At 56.9% G+C, this 15,797-nt stretch overlaps 1 protein-coding gene across 12 annotated transcripts in view; it reads left to right on the forward strand.

The window, feature by feature from the left end:
- RAD9A (RAD9 checkpoint clamp component A) overlaps window positions 1-15,797 on the forward strand; it is a 63,296-nt gene that overhangs the window by 46,007 nt on the left and 1,492 nt on the right. For 7 of the 12 annotated variants that reach the window (XM_057729511.1, XM_057729508.1, XM_057729507.1 and 4 more), the window contains 11 exons: window positions 1,150-1,277; window positions 7,208-7,307; window positions 7,455-7,792; window positions 8,234-11,139; window positions 11,222-11,292; window positions 11,761-11,889; window positions 12,271-12,385; window positions 12,475-12,574; window positions 14,823-15,132; window positions 15,221-15,285; window positions 15,377-15,520. In XM_057729511.1, coding sequence (XP_057585494.1) covers window positions 11,106-11,139; window positions 11,222-11,292; window positions 11,761-11,889; window positions 12,271-12,385; window positions 12,475-12,574; window positions 14,823-15,132; window positions 15,221-15,285; window positions 15,377-15,520 — 968 coding nt within the window. In that variant the 5' untranslated portion in view covers window positions 1,150-1,277; window positions 7,208-7,307; window positions 7,455-7,792; window positions 8,234-11,105. Of the gene's footprint in view, window positions 1-1,149; window positions 1,278-7,207; window positions 7,308-7,454; window positions 7,793-8,233; window positions 11,140-11,221; window positions 11,293-11,760; window positions 11,890-12,270; window positions 12,386-12,474; window positions 12,575-14,822; window positions 15,133-15,220; window positions 15,286-15,376; window positions 15,521-15,797 lie in introns of those variants that run through there. The other 5 variants (XM_057729515.1, XM_057729516.1, XM_057729514.1 and 2 more) reach the window with 5 other exon arrangements.

Below are 15,797 nucleotides of genomic sequence, written 5' to 3' on the forward strand. Positions count from 1 at the left end.
TGAGGCTGGCTAGGAGGTCCCTCAGCAGCCACCCTTTCAGAGGGAGGGAGCCACGAGAGGGACGGGGAGAGGGAGCAGCTCGAGTCCTCCCCTGGTTTGCAGCCTGCGCCGTGTGGAGTGTCTGCACAGACAATGTGGTTTGGATTTGGCTGAGCCCCCTCAGCACCTTATAAAGCACCTTGCTGAGTCAGGGAGAAAGCAGCCCCAACATGGGAGAGGAGGAGGGGGCCAGGGAGAAAGGGAAAGAGGGAGAGGGGAGCCGAAGGAGGAGGGTTGGGGCTGAGGGAAGAGGAGGGAGAAAAGAGAAGGGACGGGGCAGGAAAGAGGAGACACAAAGAGGCAAATCAATGGGTGGGGGTGGGCAGCAGGGGAGGAGGCAGGAACCGAAGGAGGAAGAGGAACGATTGCAGTGGAAGGGGAGGGAAGCTTCCTATGCGACCCCCCCGCCCCCGCCCCCACCAGTAAATATTCACCTCGGGAGTCTAGAAAGCATCAGTTTGCAGGAACGGAGGGCTGCAGCTCTGAAGTGGGGACACAGGCCAGCTGGGTGCAGGGACGACTGGCTTTCCATACAGCCCCCTGGGCTTGATGCCATGACCCTACAAGCTGGGGAAGTCGTGTTCTCCCTCTGCCTCTTGTCTGGACTTGCATCCCTGCCCTCTCCCCTCACCTGGGGGGTGCGGGGGCACAAGCCTCTCCCTTCCCCCATCTTCCCCACTGCCAAAGGGAAAATCAACTCCGTCTCCAAGTTGCCAGTGCCCCTGTGCCATGTCTGGGCAAAGGCAGCAGGCTAGGAGCTGCCAGTTGGTTTGGGGTGGGGGCTGGAATAAAGGCTGTGCCTTTATTCTGCCAAGTCCCAAAGAGGGGGTGGGCTGATGGAGATGAGGGGAGAAGGGAGACTGGAGAAGCAGAGCAGGGAGAGTCTCTCCAGGGTGTCTGTGGGGTGGCGGGGCACAGGTGGCTGCCCTCTGATTTCTAGCGGGGAACCTTGGGAAAGTTCTTGCTCCCCTGTGGCTCTCAGAAAGCAATGTTTGCCAGGGGCCCTTCCAACTCTCACAATCTGGGATTGCTGGTGGGGGCAGGGCAGAGGTTAGAGGAGACACCAGCCCCCTGAGCTGCAGATCCACGTGTCCCATGATGCTTGTACAGGCATTTCCCGAGCCCCTGCTGGATGCCAGGTCCTGTGAAGGAGAGAGAGACAAGGAAAACCCACCCTGCCTTCAAGAATTTCAGTCTTGTGACAAGGGACACTCAAACTGAGATCAGAGGATGGTGTGGTAAGGAGAGCTCTGGGAGGAGGTGGAGCTTCTGGGTGGAAATGTGGCTGGATGGCAGGAGGGACAGCAGCAACCACCGGCCAAAGCCCCGAGGTGGCACTGGGCATAGCTCACAGGGCTGCCTGCATAGGGCAGAGGGCAGGACTGGGAGGCAGGATGCAAGGCTTCCAATTGGCCGGAGTGGCCTTGGGACAAGCCCATCACCTCTCCATGGAATAGGATGTAACCACCACTGCCTCCCTTCCCATGGGATGGTGGAAGTATCAGTGAGCTGATAAAGAGGATGCTGTTTTGATGCCCTCTCTGGCCTTCCAGACTTCAGCCTTTACCCTCTCCAGGGGGTAGCAGGTCAGGCCTCAAAGGGTGTGTCTGGGTAGGGGGCAGGGCTGGTACCCAGAGATGACTGAGCTGCCCTCCACGGGGATGGGGGTGAGTCAGTGTTGGCTCAGGGATGGGCTAAGGTTCTACCCCTCTCTGCTGTCTCCCCTCCTCCCCCCACAACTGGCATCCCCAGGGAAGTTTCTCTGCATGCCCAAAGGCCCCATGTTCCACATAGCTGGTGTTGAAGGGGCCCTGACCCCTGGGGTGTCCAGGGAAGCCTCTGGTCCAGTCCCGTCCCGGTGGGTGAGCAGGAGTGTGGGATTGGAGAAGCCCACGGAGGTGAATAAGGACATTCACTCATTCATTCATTTGTTTCCCAAACACTCCTTGAGTTCCTACTCTGTGCCGGTGCCAGGGACTCAGAGAAGAGCTCTAAGAGGCCCTGGGGTCAAGGGGTGGAGGCCGGCCTGTGTGCAGGCCTGAGAGGCAGTGGCCTGCCGCAGAGACTCCGCTAGCCTACTGCAATGCCTGGCGTTTCTTGGTGACACGCTACTCTTGTGTGCCTCTCAGGCTTAACTCATGAAACATGTTGAGCTCTCACCATGCATCAGGTCCTGTGCTAAGGCTTTATGTAAATGATTTCATTCCATTCTTACAATAACCCTAAAAAATAAGAACTGTTGTTTCCCCATTTTATACACGAGGGAACTGAGGCTTGGTAAGATGAAGTCACTTGTCTGAGGTCACACCAGGAGGTAGAACCAGGATTGGAACTGAGGACCGTTTGCCTTCAGCACCGCGCCCTCTGAACTGCACCCACTGCGCAGGGACGCTTGAAAGAAGAGGCTGGATGTGGAGACAGCAGCATGTGCTGAGCGCCCCTGGCTATGAGGCATCTAACCTGGGGCACGCTGGTCTCTTCAGGACAGCAGCATGTTCTCTGGGACAGAGATTCCCCATGTGCCCGTAGCAGGAGACCTGGGCTCTCCTGCCCACGACCTGCCACCCACTGCTGACGGGGCCAAGTACCCCACGTGGCCCTCCTGGGTTGGTGAGAGGCATCAGCCCGGGAACACTCGAGTCCCCTCAGCTGGAATTGTAGATTCCGTGAGCAGAGCAGCGAGTGTGAATCATAGAATGAGCCCTGAGCTGGGATTCAGACGGCCGCCTGCCCACGGAAGCAGGACAAGGACTTCCCTGTGTCTCCTGAGGGCCCGACTAAGTGGCCCGCGAGGCGCCTGGGATCTGCATCCCGGGAGGAGTGCCCCCCCCCACTGCCTGCCCGCTCCAGTGAGACTGCAGCGCAGGGGCCACGGAGGGCAGGAGGGGGCGGAAAGGCGGTGGGGAGTGCACTTTCCCTTTTCCTCCAGGGGCAGGAGCGCAGAGGGCCCTGCCTCACCCTGTGCTGGCTGCGGTGTCAGCGGAAACCCCAAGGCCAAAGGCCTCCTCCTACCTTAGCAACAGCCCTGCCCTGCCCTGCATCCCCCACCCATACCTGGACCAGCTCGGGCCTCCCAGAGAACACCGCACCCACTGCCCCCTGCCTCCCAGCAGCGGAGAGGAACCAGGTGCTGCTGCCTGCCTCTCCCCTGCCCTACCTGGGCGCGCTCCCTTGTCTGCAAGGATGTCAGGGTGATGGGTGTGTGAGGAGGGCAGGGGCAAAAGGGATACCCCCAGGGGCATTCCTCCCTGTCCGCCAGGAGCTTTCCCCGCCATTCTCTGGGATGTTCCACTGCCCTGGCCAACCCATGCCGCGGGCTCTGTGACTCCGTCTCCCCTGGCAGAGGAGTGGGGTTACCTCTCCCTGGGCTGGAAGATCCGATCCTTATCCTGCCCTGCTGAGTCACTGCCGGCTCCTCCTGCTCTGTCCCCTCCTTCCCACCAGCCTTCCTCCTTCAGTCTTCTCAGGCTTTCTCCAGACTGTCTGGGTTCCACAGGGGCCCCAGTGGTCAGAGGACAGACGGCACCTAGCATCTCTGTGGGGCCCTCCCAGTACTGCTGGGAGTGTGACAGTGAGTGAGGGTGCCACTCCGCCTTCACCAGCTGTGTGACCTTGGACGAGTCCCTTGACATCTCTACACCTCAGTTTTCTCTTGCATAAAACAGGGATGGTGATAATGGTAGTTTCCTCAGAATAAGAGATGGTTGAGTTAATACAGTCAAATCTCTAGCACTTAATAGGCGACAATGTTAAATAGTGTTATCTGCCCTTCACGCCCTATTCTCTCGTCTCTGCTAATGATGCCCACCCCCTCCCCAACCCTGCAAGGCCCCACATGTCTACATGTCTGTCTGCACTTTCTCTGTTCTTTCCATTCTGCCTTCTCTCTGAGGCCTGTCCCCACCACTCCCACTCTGACTCCCCACACCAGGCACAGAGAACTCTAGAGAGTTCTAGAGTTGGGCCGCTACTCAACTTTCCTCCAACAGTAAAGGATCCTGAGCATTTGCCTTCCCACAGCAGACAGCCTCATGGTAGGGGGTCAGGCCTTCGTAGGGGGTCAGGTCTCCGGAGGAGAGCTGTCCAGAACAAGAGGGATGGACACAGGGCACAGTGAGCTCTGGAGTGACCAGGAGAGCCCACCCACCCTGGCTGTGCCAGCCACCAGCCCCCATCTGTCAGGGAGGAGCACCCCCTCACTGGCCTCCTCAAAGGCACCTTTCTGAGGTCCACCTCCTGATCCTCAGCAGAGCACCCTGAGCACATTGTTTCAGCCACTGACTGCTGCAAAATTTGTTAAATGAAACAGGGACTTGGACTTCCCTGGTGGCACAGTGGTTAAGAATCTACCTGCCAATGCAAGGGACATGGGTTCGAGCCCTGGTCCGGGGAGATCCCACATGCCGAGGAGCAACTAAGTCCGTGCGCCACAACTACTGAGTCCACGTGCCACAACTACTGAAGCCCACGCGCTCAAGAGCCCATGCCCTGCAACAAGAGAAGGCACCGCACTGAGAAGCCCTCGCACCGCAACAAAGAGTAGCCCCTGCTCGCTGCAACTAGAGAAGAGCCCACACACAACAACGAAGACCCAACACAGTCAAAAATAAATAAATAAAATAATAAATAAATCTTAAACAAAAAAAACAGGGACTCAAGAGCTCAGAGAGGTGTGAGAGGTCACAGGTCAGGGGGATCTCGAGACTGTGAGGGTGGCTGTGGAGAAACTGAGCAGCCAAAGCTGGGGAAGCTTACCTGGCCTGGAACTGGTTCCTGGGCTGGGAGGAGCTGGCACTCAGGCCTGTGGGGCCCACTCACCCCCCAAGGCTTTCTGAAGCACCTCCTATATGTGCCCACGGAATAGCCTGGTCCTACAGAGACCCGCACCCTGCCTGTCAGGGGCTGGGGGACTGCGGGGACAGAGGGAAGATTGCCCCAGAGCTGCCCTGCTCTTAATTAGTGACCTCCTCCCTGCCCTGCTGCCAGTTCTCTGAAGTCTCTCCTCCTCCCACCCCCACACTGTAGCAAGCCCACCTCAGCCAGGAAGGATGCCTTCTGGGGCCCTCTCTCCTTGGGTGCCTAACACAGTGTTGGTGCCCAGCTGGGACCCTCTGGTGCCTGCCTGCCCTCCCCAGGGCATACATAGCACCATGGTCCCTGTGCTGGAAGCTGGGACTGGACACGGTATCTGTCTCCCTCTGCTGGTCCCTTAGGGGACAGCCGGGCCAGGGCACTTTCCCCAGAGCTGGTGGTGCCCATGTCTCCCGAAACAGCAGATGGCGAGGGATGGAAGCATTAAGGAAAGGACCCGGAGACTCAGCCGTGGCTCCAGGCTGTAGAAACACCGACGCTGCCTCCTGAGTCCCCGCGACCCAAAGTCTACCCCCAACAGGGACCCCGAGGGGTGGTCTTATGGAGGCCAGGTCGCCTCCCTGATGCTTTCTCCACGGGACAGCAGGCCCCAAACAGCCTCCTTCCCTTCTAACCCATGAATGGAGCTGTCATCCACAGATTTATCTAAACCTTTTGTGAAGCTCTTTATATTTCCAGCCCAGACCACATCTTGGGGTAATGAGTTCCATCGGAGTCCTCCCCTGCTGGGTGAAGCACGCTGCCTTTGATTTGTCCTAAACTTACCTCACTTGAGCTCCAAGGGGGCCTTGTAACTCCAGCATGCCAGGTTTTGGTGAACAAGCCTGAGCTGCCCCCCTCCCATCTGCGGGTTTAAGAAATTCCATCCCTTCTCCCTCCACCTCCAGCTCTGCAGGCTGAAGGCACCAGGTCTCTCATCTGTGCTTGGAGCCTGGCAGCGTGGGCACAGCCATTACCTCATGCCAGCCTCCACAGCTGGCAGAGATGGCGAGGGCTCACGTTCTCCTCACGGGGCAGAGGGCACTCGGAGGGCCCAGGATCCAGGGGCGGCATGCAGTCCTCCCGCCTCCACACGTCTTCCTGGTTCTGACTTCTACCCCCACCCTAATTCTCTGAGTATTTTCCAGTTCCTGGCCTCCAGACCTTTCCTCTGTAATGTTTCTGGGCAGGGACTTCCCTCCCGGTTCCTAGTGTGGATTCACCCCGGCCTTGTCCATGCTGATGATTTATTTTGTCTCCGGTCCTGACTCCAGAATACCGTGAGGGGTCAGTCCAGAGATGGAGGTGCTAGGGCAGAGCAATCACAGTAACAGCAACACTGACCATATGAATAAGGGCTTTATGAACTTTGATTAAGTTAATCCTCACCACGGCCCTTTGAGGTAGGGACTGCTACTATTCCTCCCCCAATTTACAGATGAGAAAACTGAGGCTCAGAGAATATAAGCAATGCGTCCATTTGCACAGAACCTGAAAGTGATGGGCCAGGATTCAGACCTAGGCAGGCAGGTGCCTAGAACCCTACTGACTACCTCAACAGACAACCTGGCTTCAGGTCTTGTAACCTCTCCCAATCCTCTACTCTGGGGTCATCTGACCTATGTTTTTAATTAATTAATTAATTTATTTATTGGCTGCATTAGGTCGTTGCGGCACACGAGATTTTTCTTTCTAGTTGTGGCAAGCGGGGGTTATTCTTCTTTGTGGTGCACGGGCTTCTTAGTGCAGTGGCTTCTCTTGTTGCGGAGCATGGGCTCTAGGCTGTGAGCTTCAGTAGTTACAGAGTGTGGCCTCCGTAGTTGTGGCACATGGGCTTAGCTGCTCCACGGCATGTGGAATCTTCCTGGACCAGGGCTCGAACCCATATCCCCTGAATTGGCAGGAGGATTCTTAACCACTGTGTCACCAGGGAAGTCCTGACCTATGTTTATTAAGCCACTGCTATGTGCCTGGCTTGTTCTGGTTCCTGGGAGAAATGCCAGGGAACAAGGCCCAGGCAGGGCTTGCCACTGCAGGCTGGAAGCACCCAGTGCGCCACAAAAGGATGATGGGTGGGCAAGTAGAGCCCCACCAGCTCGGTGCCCCCATCAGCTCAGCGCTCCCTTGCGCCCTTGGAAACCCCAGAGTCACCACGAAAATCCCATCTTCCGTGTGTGCAAACCCCGGTGACTCCGTCGGAGCCGTTGGCACAGTCAGGCCCTCTGATCTGTTTCTCTCCAGCAAAGTAGAAGCCCATGGGGGCAGGGATTTTTGTCCTGGGCTTTCTTTCCCACGCTTAGAAAACTGTGTCTAACAGGTGCTAAATGAATGAATTACTGGGCTCTGAGGATTCTACGATTTCAAACCTAGCCAGTTGAGTGAGAAGTGGTGGTTGAACGGGAGAAATTTCCAGACAGGTAATTATTTAAAAAGTTTGAAATGATAACCATCTTCATCCATTCCATATCCACTCCCAACACACACGCACGCGCGCGCGCACACACACACACACACACACACACACACACACAGTTCCACATAATCACATACTTGTGTACTTGCAGGAGGCCACCTCTACTGTGGGGTATGGAGAAGACTGTAAGAATGTGAGGTCTGAAAGGATCTTGAGAGAGCATCTCATCCAACCCCCTCATTTTATCAAGGAGGAAACAGGCCCAGAGAAGGGTGTCGGCTTGCTTGAGGCTGTCTGTAGCAGGGCTGGAGTCGCAAGTTCCTTGTCCCTGCTGTGCGTCCTCCCTTCTGGACCTGAAAGGCCTCTGGGTTATGCCAACCACAAGCCTGGAGAAGCTGCTTGGTCTCTGATTGGAGAGCTCCCTTCCGGCCCCACAGCCTGGGGGAAGCAGGCCTGCCAATTCCAGCTCCTCTCCAGAGCTGTGGCTAGGTGAGGGGCTCAGGGAAGCCAGAGGGCCCACTTGGGATCACAGCCCATCAAGGGACCTCAATGAGTATCTCATGCCACCAACCACATTGTACAGCTGCAGAGACAGGAAGGACCTGCCCAAAGTCACACAGCAGATCAGCATTGAAGCACAGACCAGAGATCCAGGTCTCCTGAGTCCCAGCTCTAGGCTCCTTTCTGGTGTCTGAGCCCTTCAAAAGGGTCAGGCAATTCCTGAGTTTCAGCAGATGTGTGTGTGCGGCTGAAGAAAGACTCATCAAAAGTTCTAAAGCATTTATGTCCCCCTCTCCCTCCCCACCCCCCCGGGGTAGGGGGTGCCTTGCTCCCAAGACCTTGAGGCCACAGGATCTTCCGGTCCCATAGATGTGAGGGGCAGAGACACGGCTGTGTGATTAGTCACCGCTTCCCCTCCCTGCCTTCCAGGAAGCTCTGGCATCCACCTCCTGTTCCAGCTGGGCTGCCCAGGCAGTGGCTGTGGGGAAGCAGTGGAGAAGCCGTGAAGGCTCTGCTGATTTTCACTGGAATAAAAAGAGAGGGGGCGAGATCCAGAGAGAAGGAGGAAAGTAAGGAAGAGAATAACGAATGCTAGGTTTGTTGGAGCGGGGGGTTTTTTGGACAGAACGTTGGGGGACGACTATTGTCCACGGAAGGGTTGGACTGTGGGCAGAGGTTGGAAGTTTTGTTTCTTTCATCACAGCACCGTGCTGTGCTACAAGGGAACCAGAGGCAACTCAGCTTCACTTGGCTCACACATCTATCCGCTGAATGCATACTTACTGATCACCTGCTGAGGGCCAGGCCCTGTGGGAGGTAGAGGGATACAGTAACAAAACCGACTAGGTCCCTGCCCTCATGGGACCGACATACTAGGGGCATTAAAGAAGTAGACACAGATGAAATAACATCGAGTGGTGATAAGTGTTGTGGACAACCTAGAGCAAGGGCTTAGCTACACAATGGGGGGCGGGGGGGCGCAGAGAAGGCTTATCTGAGGAGGGGCAACTGAAGCTGAGCCCTAGGAAGAGAAGGCACCAGCACGTAAGAAGGGGGAAGAGCATTCCAAGTGCTGGGAACAGCTTGTGTGAAGATCCCAAGATAGAAAAGGATGTGGTTGGTTCAGGGAACTGATGGGGCCAGTGCAGCTGCACAGGAAGGCCAGAGACAGATGGAGAGATAGGTGGGGCCAGACCCTTCCTGCAGGTTTGGGGTTAGGGATTTATTTATTATTATTATTTTTAAAAACTTATTTATTTGGTTGCATTGGCTCTTTATTGGTGCACATGGGCCTTCTCTAGTTGCAGTGCGTGGGCTTCTCATTGCGGTGGCTTCTGTTGCGGAGCACGGGCTCTAGGTGCGTGGGCTTCAGTAGTTGCAGCACGTGGGCTCAGTAGTTGTGGTTCACGGGCTCTAGAGCACAGGCTCAGTAGTCGCAGCGCATGGGCTCAGTTGCTCCATAGCATGTGGGATCTTCCTGGACCAGGGCTCGAACCTGTGTTGCCTGCATTGGCAGGTGGATTCTTAACCACTGTGCCATCAGGGAAGTCCCAGGGTAAGGGATTTAGATTTTTTTTTTTACTTGGCCATGACTTGAGGCTTGTGGGATCTTAGTTCCCCAACCAGGGATTGAATCTGCACCCTATGAAGTGAAAGCTCAGAGTCCCAACTACTGAACCACCAGAGAATTCCCAAGTGGTTAGGTTTGATGGCAAGTGCAGTAGTTGGGAACCACTGCAGGGTCCAAACCACGGAGAGGTGTGACACAACTGACATTTTAGGAAGGTCACTTTGGTGCTGTATGGAGAGTGGACTGGAGGATGCAGGGAACCATTCAGAAAACTCCCACAGTCATTCTGGTGAGAGATGATGGTGGCCTGAGCTAGCTTGATGGCCGTGGACATGGGAGAGGAGGACCAAGTTGCCACCTGCTTGGGAGGCAGCGCTGTCAGGGCTTGCTGAAGGACTGTGGTATATAGGGTGTGGGAGAGGATGGGGTCATGGATGACTCCCAGTTCACTGACCTAAATGCCTGGATAGATGTGGTACCATTTACACCGACCCCCCTAAAGGCAAGAATAACCTCCCCCAGTGCTCTAGGGAAACCTGGTGAGGGAGGAAAACTGAGGGTAAGGTGAAGATGAAACAAAGTGGGGTCCAGAATTGCAGGCCAGGAGCAGGAGGGCAAGGGGCCCACAGACAAATGTGGCTTCCTTACTGGGGACAGTACCAGAGGGGCAAGGCCAGGTGGGCCCTAAAGGAATGCAGGGATGCCCAGGGCCCTTCAAGCATACTGGGTGCTGCAGGGAGCTAGAGGTCAGGGAGCCCCTCCAGGACTTCCCTTCCACTTCACAAACCTGAGGACCCAGCCCCACGACAAGGGGAAGACCTGCCCCGCTGATGCAGCCTCTGCTTTGGCACAGTTCCCTGGTCTTTTTCAAGCGGCTACACACTCATCAGTCTACCCTCAGAAAACGTTTCCAGCGCTTCCCATCAGTGACCCTCATCATTTGGCAGCCCCCACCCCGCCTCTCACAGACCCACTTCCCTCCCAAGGGAGCAAAGCTCCATGCACCAATGAATCTTTATTTTCGCCTCCCCTGCCAGCCACATCCTTCTACCCCTTTCCGTCCGGAGAGTCTTCTGTTCTTCAGGCTCTACGAAGGATCCTCGAAGCCACAGCGAACAGGCACTTCCCCACCCTGGGATCCTGCCGCAAGGTGCTTTAATCTCTTCTCAGAGCTGGTGGTTGCTGCTTCCGTCCGTGTCCCCGGCCCGGATTGGGTGCGACGGTCTGGCTTCGACCCCCGTACCCCCGACAGACGCCCAGGAAATCCATACTAAATTAGCGACTCAAGCGCGTTGGCCCGCACACCTCCGGATTCCTAGCCCAGCGCTCGCTCCCCCCCACACCTGCTGAGCCCCTCGCGGTAGGGCGCGCAGCCGCGGTGGGCCCGGCTGAGGGCCCCGGCTCCCCGCGGGACGCAGAAGGGCCGAGGGTGGACCTGGACCGCAAGGAGAAGCCAGCTAGGCAGGCGCCCGGCGGCCCGGGTCACGTGACCAGGACCCGCCCCCGGCACGGACTCCGTCACGTGACGGCGCAGCCGGCGATAGCGTTTTTCTCACGTGACTGAGGTGCCGGCGTGTGGGCCAATGAGGAGGCGGGGGCGGGGCTGCCGGGGACGGCGCGCGGGAAGGGAACCCGCGGCCTCCACCGCGACAGGGGAGACCCGGAGGGGCCAGCGAGTCGGGGTCCAGACCGGGGTCCGGCGCCGGTCACGGCCCGGTCGCGAGGAGAAGCATGAAGTGTCTGGTCGCCGGCAGCAACGTGAAAGGTGAGTTGGGGTCGGCCGAAGGGGAGGGGCACGAGGGACGGTCCAAGGCAGCAAAGCCTCGTTTCTCTTCTCTTCCCCGCAGTGCTCGGCAAGGCCGTCCACTCCCTGTCCCGTATTGGGGACGAACTCTACCTGGAGCCCCTGGAAGACGGGGTGAGGAACCAGGGTATTGGGGGGTGGGATTCCAACAGGGAGCTCTAACCTGGGTTCGAGTCTCGCCCCCATTAGGCAGGATGCCGATGGGCAGATTTATCTGCTGAGTTACAATCTCCTTCCCTGTTGCTGGGGCGTCACTTTGGTCCGTGTCATCTTCCCAGGCCGGTGTATGAGCTGAGAGCATTTGCCCTCCCTCAAGTGCCCGGTGGCGGGTGCGGGGGAGAGGGGGATTAGGTAAAAGGCGCAGGGCAGTGTAGGGCCCTTGCTGTGGGAGCGCTGCTGAGGGGGACTCTGTGGGAAGGCTTCATGGAGGAGGTACCCGCTGACTGGAAGGAGAGGGTGGGTTTTAGCAGATGATGGTGGAAGTGGAGGACATTAGGGCAGCTGTGTGAGCAAAAGCCAGCTGGAGGGTTGGGCCTGTCACTGCTGGTGACTGCATCCTTCTCCCTGCTTCTCCTGGCCCAGCTTTCCCTCCGGACTGTGAACTCCTCCCGCTCCGCCTACGCCTGCTTCCTCTTTGCCCGGCTCTTCTTCCAGCAGTACCAGGCGGCCACCCCTGGTCAGCACCCGCTGCGCTGTAAGATCCTGATGAAGGTGAGGCCCCTCCCCCAGGAACCTCTACGAGCAGTGCTTTTGGTCTGGGGCACACAGTAGGTGCCAGCGGGGGCGAGAAACGTATGCAGGAGCGGTCCAGTGCAAAATGCAGCGCGGGGGCATAGTAAAGACATCCCCAGGGGGTAATTGATTCTGCCGGGGACCTACAGAGAGTGATGACATTCAAGTTGGTTCTTGAAAGGTAGGCAGGTCTTTCAAGGCATTCCAGACAAGGGGAACAGCATGAACGGAGGCCTGGAAGGATGTAAATGTCTGCGTGCATGGGAGGTCCTTTCCTTGTGTGACAGTGCTGAGCCTAAGGGGACGTGACAGCTGGTTGGTGGAGGTGCAGCTCTGGGCTGATGTGTTTCCCTCGCCTAGTCGTTCCTGTCTGTCTTCCGCTCGCTGGCGATGCTGGAGAAGACCGTGGAGAGATGCTGCATCTCCCTGAATGGCAGGAGCAGCCGCCTGGTAGTTCAGCTGCACTGCAAATATGGTGAGTGAGCAGCTGGCTGGCCGAGGGGTCCTTGCAGTGAGTGGGGTGGAGGTTAGCGAGGCCCACTGAGACCCTGTCTGCCCATCCAGGGGTGAGGAAGACTCACAACCTGTCCTTCCAGGACTGCGAGTCCCTGCAGGCCGTCTTCGATCCAGGCTTGTGCCCCAATGTGCTCCGTGCCCCAGCAAGGTGAGCACGCCCCCTGGTTGCAAGCTGAGCCCTAGCTTTTTCTCTTCCTTCTTTGGGCCTCAAGGGTCAATTTAAGAAGGCGCCTCCTCCATTTTCCCTACAGGGTTTCTGTGAACCTCTAAGAGTTCATCCAGCCCTGTTTGCTTTCAGGTCCTTACCTGGTGCTTTAAGAGCAAAGGGTGGAGTGAGGAGGGGCTGGGTTCACCCTTGTTCCATGTTTTTCGTTGTTCCCTGGAGTCTGTATTCTCCATCTCAAAGGTCTGGCTTGGCTTCCTGACTACTCAAACCCATTATGACTCCTCTTTCAGAGAACAGGTCTCTGTCCTGCCCTCAAGTCTGCTCTGGCCTGAGCACCTCTTTTTTTTCTTTTGGCCGCACACCATGCAGCATGCCGGATCTTAGTTCCCCAATCAGGGATTGAACCTGCGCCCCTTGCAGCGGGAGCTCTGAGTCTTAACCACTGGACCGCCAGGGATGTCCCTGGCCTGAGCACCTTTGCAGGTCCCTTAATTTTTGTGGCTCAGGGACTCATACCCCTTCTCTGGCCTCATCATCCTTCTGGAATGATCCCCATTCAAGGCCTTGCTTCCTACCTGGCTGGGCTTTAGCCTTGAGGGGTCCCCAGGCCAAGGCAGGAGGCTGGGTCAGGAGGTCATGGTCCAGGAGCCATGGGGATAGGTTAGGCAGCTGTAGGAGTGGAGCCATTCTGGGCAGAGAGGCTGTGCAGGGTCCGGGAGATGGGGACTCCAGCAGAGGCAAAATCCTTGGTGAAAGCCAGAGCAGAGAGAAGTGGCTCCCCTCCCGCCCGCCCACACGCAGGGTGCCGTGTGCGTTCGAGTAACCCAAGCTCTTGTGTTTCTTTTCTTTTGGTAGCTGCAGGACATGGTAACTTGAAGGTCCCTTTGGGTCCTGACTTTCTGTTTTTCTGAGTTCTTTTGAAATAACGCTGCTCAGGATCCCTTTGGAGCTAGAAAGAGGGAATCAATCTGTGGTCTGGATTTTGAGGCTTTTTCCTTCTCGCTCTTTAAAGTGAGCAATTGTTTCCTCTTTCTTATGGACAATTTCTTTTTTTTTCTTTTTCCTATATTTTATTTTATTAGTTTATTTTTTATTTATTTTGGGGCTACATTGGGTCTTCATTGCTGTGCACAGGCTTTCTCCAGTTGCGGGGAGCTACTCTTCATTGCGGTGTGCAGGCTTCTCAGTGCGGTGGCTTCTCGTTGCAGAGCACAGAGCCTAGAGTGCATGGGCTTCAGTAGTTGTGGCACATGGGCTTAGTAGTTGTGGCTCACAGGCTTAGTTGCTCCACAGCATGTGGGACTTCCCGAACCAGGGCTCCAACCTGTGTCCCCTGCATTGGCAGGCAGGTTCTTAACCACTGCGCCACCAGGGAAGTCCCACTTATGGACAAGTTCAAACTCTCATAAAAGCAGATGCCAGCTCTTGTCCCAAGTGTCCTGAGGCAAATTCCAGATGTTATTTCACTTGTAACTATTTATCAGTATGTATCTCTACCAGACAAGGATCTGAGGGCTCTTTCTGAAGGCTGCATTTATGTGGACAGCATGGGTATGGTCTCCCACCCCTGGATGGGAAGGTGCCATCTGCCTGGTTTGGTTCAGCACAAACAGCCATCCTTCCTGCTGCCTTCTGTGGGGTCTACTCTTGTCTGCCCTGTCACTTGCAAGCAGACTTCTCTCCCATAACAGCCTGGGAGCCTTGGATGGGGCAGAGACCATGTCCTGCTCCTGTCCTCCTCCCCAGGGCATGCTAAGCGTTGCCTGGTTCTCCTTGTTTTTTGTTTCTTTATATATTTATTTATTTATTTATTTGCTGCGTAGGATCTTTGTTGCTGTGCACGGGCTTTCTCTAGTTGCAGAGAGCAGAGGCTACTCTTCGTTGATATGCGAGGGCTACTCATTGCGGTGGTTTCTCTTGTTGCATAGCACAGGCTCTAGGTGTGTGGGCTTCAGTAGTTGTGGCACACGGGCTCAATAGTTGTGGCTCGCGGGTTTTAGAGCACAGGCTCAGTAGTTGTGGCACACGGGCTTAGTTGCTCCACAGCATGTGGGAATCTTCCCGGCCCAGGGATTGAACCGGTGTACCCTGTATTGGCAGGCCGATTCTTAACCACTGCGCCAGCCTGGTTCTCTTTGGATGTTGGTGTGTGTCACTGCCTCAGGTCCTTTGAGAACAAAGCCGATGGGCAGGGCTGAGCCTTGGGTGTGATGCTGTGCCCTCCTCGCAGGGTCCTGGGGGAGGCTGTTCTGCCCTTCCCCCCTGCGCTGGCCGAAGTGACGTTGGGGATTGGCCGAGGCCGCAGAGTCATTCTGCGTAGCTACCAGGAGGAGGAGGCAGGTGAGGGAGCCAGATGTGGCCTGGGGCGGGGAGCCAGAGATGGGCTGGGAGGGGGTGGGGCCCAGGTTCCTCCTGTTGCTGCCCCTACAGACAGCACCACCAAAGCCATGGTGACTGAGATGAGCATCGGGGAGGAGGATTTCCAGCAGCTGCAGGCCCAAGAAGGGGTGGCCGTCACTTTCTGCCTCAAGGAATTCCGGGTGAGGCTCCCCTCAAGAGCCCACCGCCCTGTCCACCCTCTCCTCCCTGCCCCACCCAGGCCTCACTGCTCTGCCTCTCCCTTCCCAGGGGCTTCTGAGCTTCGCTGAGTCAGCGAACTTGCCTCTCAGCGTTTACTTTGATGCCCCAGGCAGGTAATTCCCAGCCTCAGGACAGGGAGGGGAGGGCTCTGGGATGCCAGGAGCCAAAGGGCCTTAACCTTGCCTGGACCTTTCACCTGTCCAGGCCAGCCATCTTTGCCATTGAGGACTCTCTGCTGGATGGCCACTTTGTCCTGGCCACACTCTCAGAGTCAGCCCTGCACCCCCAGGACCCGCATGCCCTGGAGCTTCAGCGGCTGCAGCCAGCGCCTCCACTTCAGGCTCACAGGTAAGAGTGCCGTCCACCCACTCCTCCCCCTCCCCACCTCTGTGCACCCCTGGGGAGCCTGCTGCTTCCAGCTTCTGTGCCTCCCCCACCCCCCACTTCCTGTTGGGCCTCATCCCCTACAGTGCTCACAGCTTCCAGCAGCCTCAACCTTACGGGGCAGCTGTACTCAGAGATCCCCCCACCGAGGGAAGTGTCCCCAAGGTCGGGCTGGCTTCCTTCTCTGGTTGAGGCCTCCCCTCCAAGCCTCCTCCCAGGCCAAGGAGGGAAAGGGCTGCCG

Source organism: Hippopotamus amphibius, chromosome 3 (assembly GCF_030028045.1).
Source record: "Hippopotamus amphibius kiboko isolate mHipAmp2 chromosome 3, mHipAmp2.hap2, whole genome shotgun sequence".
NCBI lineage: Eukaryota > Metazoa > Chordata > Mammalia > Artiodactyla > Hippopotamidae > Hippopotamus > Hippopotamus amphibius.